The sequence below is a fragment of the Montipora foliosa genome, chromosome 12 (genome assembly GCF_036669935.1).
Source record: "Montipora foliosa isolate CH-2021 chromosome 12, ASM3666993v2, whole genome shotgun sequence".
NCBI lineage: Eukaryota > Metazoa > Cnidaria > Anthozoa > Scleractinia > Acroporidae > Montipora > Montipora foliosa.
In genome coordinates, this window is record NC_090880.1 from 37,982,523 (window position 1) to 37,990,022 (window position 7,500).

General features: G+C 41.4%; 1 protein-coding gene across 1 annotated transcript in view; it reads right to left on the bottom strand.

The window, feature by feature from the left end:
• The window catches only part of LOC137979120 (SNW domain-containing protein 1-like), a 17,086-nt gene that overhangs the window by 675 nt on the left and 8,911 nt on the right, over window positions 1-7,500 (bottom strand). The window contains exons 11-17 of the mRNA XM_068826309.1: window positions 7,113-7,229; window positions 6,643-6,778; window positions 5,543-5,642; window positions 4,112-4,229; window positions 1,790-1,950; window positions 1,237-1,395; window positions 1-777 (exon numbers count right to left, since the gene is read on the bottom strand). The exon at window positions 1-777 is cut by the window's left edge and continues 675 nt beyond it. Of these exons, the coding sequence (XP_068682410.1) occupies window positions 741-777; window positions 1,237-1,395; window positions 1,790-1,950; window positions 4,112-4,229; window positions 5,543-5,642; window positions 6,643-6,778; window positions 7,113-7,229 (828 nt within the window). The 3' untranslated portion in view covers window positions 1-740. The remainder of the gene's footprint in view (window positions 778-1,236; window positions 1,396-1,789; window positions 1,951-4,111; window positions 4,230-5,542; window positions 5,643-6,642; window positions 6,779-7,112; window positions 7,230-7,500) is intronic.

A 7,500-nucleotide genomic window follows, 5' to 3' on the forward strand; every position in this document is an offset into this window, starting at 1 on the left:
CTTTTGTCAACTAATACTGGCCTCAAGTAAACATAAAAATTTACGAAAACCTGGACTTCAAAACGTGAATTCTAAGACTGGACCCTCGTCACGTTTGCAAAAAATTAAAATTCAGCGTGCATCTTCTTATTTCAGAGCTATACTGGACACGAGTGTTTAATTTTGGACATGAAAATGGATCGCTCTCTAAGAACCAGACAAGATCTCCTCTGTTTTCTTCGCTACTGCTTTCTTCAGTTCGTTTTAGCCATTCTTTTCTTTGTGTTAGGGCGCTTTCCATTTGACAGAACTGACCGCCCAGACTGGGCACTTGGAAGGACTAACTCTAAAACGCATTCAAATTAACACTTCGAGGATGATATATACTCCTCCAGAAGAATGCGAGGGATTATCAAACAACTGTTCCTTCAAATCGTTGCATGTTATTTGCAAACTGATGGATCTGGCCGGCCAGTTCTGACAAAAGGAAAACCCCCCTTACATTACGTGAGAGTATCACAAGTTCTTACAGAGGGGATTAAGTCAATCACACGCTGACATTCTGAAACTTTTGCTTGCTTGGTGACAGTGTTAACAGTCAATTTGAGCTCACCCCTTCGGCTAGAAAACAAGAGCACAATCAATGTGCTCATTTAAAATCTTGGTAAAACAGACTTAGTGCAAGAAATGCACACAGGAATGTCTGATATTAATAGTCCTTGGGCGACATTGAATCGTCAAAGACTCAAGGCTGTTTTTTTTCACCGCTTCCTCTTCGCACTACGGCTGTCATGATCCCTGTGTAAAACAATACAGAAAAATAATTGAGGTGTTATTCGGGGAGTTTTTCCTTGCGAAATTTGAAATTTGCATTAAAAAAAACGTCGATTTGACAAGTAAAGTTCAAACGAGCCATTGATCGGATAGAATAACTTCCCCTTCTTTGCTTTATCAAAAACTCGAAGCAATTTCCAGAATCGTGTCATCAGCACATGCTTGTATCCTTGAACTATATGAACTGGCAAATCATCCCCATGATTTGCGATACACTAATCTCCACACACTTGTTTAAACGAAAAGCTATCAGCAGCTCACTGCTTTATTTCTTAATTTTCGATCATCTGTTCCTTTCGCCTGTGTTTCATTTTCCTTGAAGGATAAAACGAAGTGAGTACGTATTTCCCCGCTAAAAAAGAAATGAAACGAAATCCCAACCCAGAATAAGATCCTAAAGGCAAGTTGAACAACATAATGTACCTTGATCTTGAAGGTTCATCTAATGTCCTCTTGCCTTTTTTAGCTTCTGTAAGAAACTTATCCAAACCAAAGGGATCCTCTTCTTCTTTTTCGAACTGAACAGGGCCCTCACGTCGCTGACCACGATCTGTGCCGGCAAACTCTTTGTCAGGTTGAAACCTAAGAGCAGAAGTATTAGAGTTACACCACAGACGCTCTCAGATCGAACGAGGGAAGGTAAAGTCATTCATGGAGGGGTCACTGCGGTTGACTGGGAAAAACGATCTTTAGCTTGCTGGCTCATAGATACACATCTCAGACTTCTTGTTGTAGTCCCCTAGCAATCCCTTTGGGAAAAATCAGGCAGTACCTTAGGAATTCCCCTAAGAATTCCTCCTGCAAATCCCCTTAAGAAATCAATTTCTTTAATGCTACCCAAAAATACCGGTTATAGTAGTAGTATATGAAACAAAAATATGTTGAAAATGTTCTCACGTCGATTTGCTGTCACACGAATTCAGATGCCAGTACACAATTAACAACTAAGATGTGCAAAAGCAGCGATTGTTTTTACCTGTTTGTTTCAACTAGCTTCTCCAAGTCATCACCATATACATCCCTGTCGACATTCTTGCTGGGCCGGTAAATAGCATTTGCAGTGCTGCCTTCTCTTCTCCATGCTTTGTCATAAACATTATAAATGTCATCATCTCCTCCGAAGCCAGAATCCAGACCCTGGCGATTAAAGACAAAAAAAAACAAAAAACACAGTTTCGAGTGGGCTGTCTGTGGTACGCCAACTATGTGCTGCCGGACACGCAAGTTGACTCCATGTTCTAGGCGCTCCTCGCACATGCAACAATTAGGGAGCCTTCGCAACGGCAACAGCGACGCAAATTTCCCTTTTGTAAACGGTCGTTGCCATTTAAAACGGTCGATGCCATTTATAACGGTCGACTACACATTTCACTTCAAAGAAAATTAAAAGAAACAAACTAAGAAAAAATATTAACAAAAATTAAGACAAAAAAGGAAAAAAAAAACATTTATAAAAGAAAAACTGAAAGGAAAAAAAGAGTCCGAAAATTTCAAGACTCGAACTCGGGTTCTTAGCCCTCACCCTAAACAGAACCCGAACCCGAACCCTAACTCATATGACCAGCGAGACAAAATTCCCAGTAACCGCAACCTTTTGAGTTCTTAGACCTAATGAGTGTAATTCAGAGCTAAAAAATGATTATGGCATCGACCGTTTCAAATGGCAACGACCGTTCTGAGAAATGGCAACGACCGTTTCAAATGGCAGCGACCGTTTACGAAAGGGAAATAGGGAGCTTTAGCAACGACGACGGGAACGGCAACGAGAACGTCATGTAAAAACATAAATTCACGTTATTGCGATCACTTCGCGACTATTCCAAGCCTTTTAATATGACAAAGGTGTTTCAGTCCCTCAGGAATGAAACCGTTACGAGCGGCGCTTAATTTAGGGAAGAAAAATGAAAATTTATCTCCAGGTGCTGACGTTCTCCATAACACCTCAAACTTGGTAATTTCACGTTGCTGCTTTGCTAACGACGGCAAAGAAATGGACAAAAATAAAAAACGCACGTGCAGGGCGTGCAAAGCTATTGTTTTTGCCCACTAAATATGCAAATTTGTGACGTTCTCGTTGCCGTCGCCGTTGTCGTTGCTAAAGCTCCCTAATAAGCAACGGCAACGGCAACGGCAACAAGAACGTCACAAATTTGCATATTTAGAGGTAAAAAATTAGCTTTGCACGCTCTGCACGTGCATCTTTTCATCTTTGTCTATTTCTTTGCCCTCGTCAGCAAAACAAAAACGTGAAATAACCAAATTTGAGGGTTTTAAGGACAACGTCAGCGCTTGAGGATAAATTTTCATTTTCTCTCCTAAATTGAGTGCCGTGTATACTAGTTTCGTTCTTGAGGGTTTGCCACACCTTTGTCACGTTAAAATGCTTGGAATAGTCGCGAAGCGATCACAATAACGCGAATTCACATTTAACGACGACGTTCTCGTTCCCGTTGCCGTCGTCGTTGCTAAATATGGGTTATTGACCAAGCTTGTTCGGTCAAGATGGCTGGATATTGGCCAAGTTCTTTTTTTTGCTTGTTTATGGACCTAGACGAAGTCGAGATCCATAAACACGTAAAAAAAGAACGAGGCCAATATCCAGCCATCTTGACCGAACAAGCTTGGTCAATAAAAGATTTATTATATGACTTAAAACACCAAAAAATGATCTTTGATCTTGCGGGACCAAGCAAGAAATCCCGAGCGGGCAAGATAGCTCCATCTTGCCCGCTCGGGTAGCCAATCACAGCGCGCGATTTGGTTCATCTTGCACGGCTCAGGGAGCTAGTCATATAATAAAGCTCCCTAATGTGTTGACAAGAACGGACCCGAGGCTTTACCAATCTTTTTTTCGCGTTCCCTAGTCATTGGTCAAAGGATCCAGTTTCCTTCAGTAGCGTACCAGCTCCCGTAACCTGCTATTGTTTGATATTGCAAGCAGCTTCTATTGTTTTTAAGCCTAAATCATTGTTTCAATTGTTTAGGCTTTTATTTTTGGCTAGAGTAGCGAGCCAATTACACTCAACGTGACGAGACATGCTGCATCACTGGAGAGTTCGTTGCGAAGGACGTTGTACGGTCTCTTGGGGAAGTTGGAATTGGCCATTTCCGAGTTCAAATCTGCCTACTCTTCAATTTCTTTACAGTGGTCAAGTTGCCATATCAACTCAGCTGACAAACTCATTTTTGTGTTTCACTTCCCCACCGACAGAACCACCTCTTTATCCATTATTCTTTGCGTCTTCATGAACGTTCACAAAGCAGTTCGTTTGTCATCCCTCACAACAGAAATTATTACCTTGCTTTGGTTGAATAATCGCTGATCATACAGCGCTTCTTGAGAGGCTGGGGCAGAGGCAACGCCTAACGCAATCTGCTCACTGATGTCACGCTCTTTGTCACGCTGCAGTTTGGATCTGTTAACGAAATCAAGTGATGCATGAATGATGGCGAAAGGGGTAATGATGGACCAGTGGGAAGGATATGATACAAGTAGCTTGGCAACGGGAAAATGGACAACTGGGTATTTAACACAGGTCGAATTCTCTACCCATTGAGCTACTAGGATTCCAAGGGAGCTAGGGCTCCGCTTTAATTTGTGGAGCGGACCGCAGACCAGTGCAAATCATTAGAACCCTTAAGATCTACGACGACAACGTCGGCGACAACGCCACAAAGCAATGATATCATTGGTTAACAGAGCACGTACACGCGCAGGATTTTAGCTCATTTATATTTTTGCACTACTCTACATAACGACCACGTGAAATCACGAAATTTTATGTTTTGCCGACAATTCTTTATTTTCAGTCTGCAACCGCTCGTACCAATTTATTTTTAGGATACTTCGCCCACATTGTACGACGTCAACGAGATGGAACAATTGCGAAAGACATATTATACTATAAACTTATTCCCAGACTCGGCGTCATATGTGAGTTGAGCTTGTTGGTTCTCTACTCTGCACCGAGAGGTTTTTCTCCGGGTACTCCGGTTTACCCCTCTCCTCAAAAACCAACATTTGACTTGACTTGTGTTCCAGCGTTTGTGTTCCAGCGCTAGAACAACTAGACACTTCAATAAAGTTCCTTTCCTTTCCTTTCCTTTCCTTTAAGTCACTGCTTTACGAGCCAGAAGGCCCATCAGGCCGACACTTATCTCCGGTTTCCGTAGCATGAAGCGACTAGGAGTATTTATACTCCCCCCTGGATGGGATGCTAGTCCATCGCAGGGTTACCCCCAGCATTACGCCGGTACCCATTTATACACCTGGGTGGAGAGAGGCACCGTGAGAGTAAAGTGTCTTGCCCAAAAACACAACACAATGTCCCCGACCAGGCCCCGAATCCGGACCACTCGATCCGGAGTCGAGCGCACTAACCATGAGGCCACCGCGCCTCCCTTTACTACAGCAAAGTTATCCACATTTTGAGGTGACGTTTTCGTCGATGTCGCCGTCGTCGTAGATCTTAAGGTCCCTATTGTCCATTCAGGACCTACATAAACGACCTTGCTCCCAAGGCATTCTAGTAGCTCAATGGGTGCCGATGACTCTGATTCTTCAGTGTTGCCCTTTCGCCCGTTGCCTAGCAACTTCACTTGTATCATAAATCAAGTGATAGATTGATAAAGCCTGCATTTTTCATATTTTCTCCTGGCACATAATGGGTTAGGACTCTTTAAAATGTCACCATGAAAGGTCTTTTTTAAGAGCAAACAACAGACAAACCTCTTATCTGGAGCAGCCTTTGATATTCGACGGTCTCTTTCCCTTTCTTTGTGGCGATCATGCCGCAGTTTGTCTCTCTCTCGCTCCTCTTCTGACCTGTCTAAGTACCGAGATCACAGAAAATTGACGTTTTTGTATCTTCTGGAAGTCTCAGGGTAGTTAACCCCACGGTTATTAGGTCAAGGTGCAAAAAATTTACGCAAGGCAATCACTGTTGATAACAAAATTGCACATTGATCTAATTAATGTTTAATTAAGTGTGAACTCATTAAGGGTGTTTACATCAGAGAACTCGCCTGACACGAGTTCCACTCCGAGATGACTTGGTTCGTATCGTGTTTACACGATGCCTGTGTCACTTCATATCGTGTTGAAGCGAATCACTTGTTCTTACCTGTACTTTTAAAGGTGCGATAACAATGAACATAAAATTTACATGATGCCTATGTGACTTCATATGGTGTTCAAGCGAATCAACAACAACAACAACAATACTTTATTTACCCACGCTACATCTAGGAGTGATAAAAACTCGTTAAAACATGTGCGTGAAACGGAAAGCATTGAAAATAAAAGAAATAGTTTACAATTACCATTCTAAAATCTATGTAAAAACCTGCTTCTTTAAAAGACATTTAAAAGTAGAAATATCTTTGGCGTTTCTAACATACGTAGGTAACGAATTCCAAAGTTTAGCTGCTAAAAATGAGAATGGCTTATGGCGCCATTCTAGATTAAAACTGGGTAGCATTAAAAGTGTCAGTCTCCGACCCTCTTAAATTATAATTACAAATTTTAATCTTAAAAAAATCCTCTATGTACCTTGGGACTTCTTTATGAATACATTTATATACCAAAACTAGGGCCTGGAATTTTCTTCAATTGTTCTTACATGTACTTGTAAAGGAGCGATAACAATGAACATAACATTAACATGTACTATCTTAAGCCTTTACTAACACAAACTCGCAGTGCAGTTCAAATCACACAAAAACTACGGTGGTGTTTCCCTGTTTGCTGCAGTTGGAGAGCTTTCTTTTAACTGTGAAAAATATTTGAGATGAAGTGAAAAACAAGTAATTCAGGAAGGTCTAGCTTACCAGCAGCAGCTCTTATTCCTGCTCGTTCTTCACGAGCTTTCACAGCCAGCTCCACCAGCTTCTGTTCCTTTTTCTCCTTTTCTCTTTGCGCCAGTTTCTTTTCCAGTTGAGCTCTCATTTCCACTGCTTCACGAGCCTTCATATCAGAAAAGTTAAAAAATTCCATTTGTCACAGAAATGAAATGAACTTTATTTTGAACTTTTTATTCAAGTGTCAACTGTATTTAGCACTGGAGCAACAGTTGGGGACATTATACTGTATAGAAATCAAATAAAATCAACTCATATCAAATTGTAGGTTGGTTTTGGAGGAGGAAGGTAACCCAGAGTACTTACAGAAGAGTACAAACAAACCTGGGCCACAATGGTGGGGAGACATTAAAATTACCGATGTCCTTAAATACAGGAAGAAAGCTTGTCGTCCCCAGAGGCAAAATATTTTTTACCATTCAGTAACAAATTGTTAGTACCTTTCTATCTGCTATGTACAATGCTTCAGCAAGTTTTGCAAATTTGTCATTGATGTGTGGATCTTGCAGGCCACGTCCATCTGCTGCCAACCGTTTATCTAATGGAATCGTGTAGCCCTGTTTCAAAAAAATAAATAAGGGATATTACATAGCTGAGCAAAGCACTAACCCCAGAAATGCACCTAATTAGATCAGATGCATGCGCAATTTTGACATCCAACACAAAGCGTCCTCTTATGTAAGTCCAAGCCTTTGCTACCTGTTTGCAACAATCCGGTAAGGGTAAAGGTTTGCGTGTTTTTAGCTTGAGTCAAATACACCTGTTTATCCTTACAGTTGAGGAGCTCATTTGGGGAACACTTTGTGATGTTTATTGTCTGTATTCCGA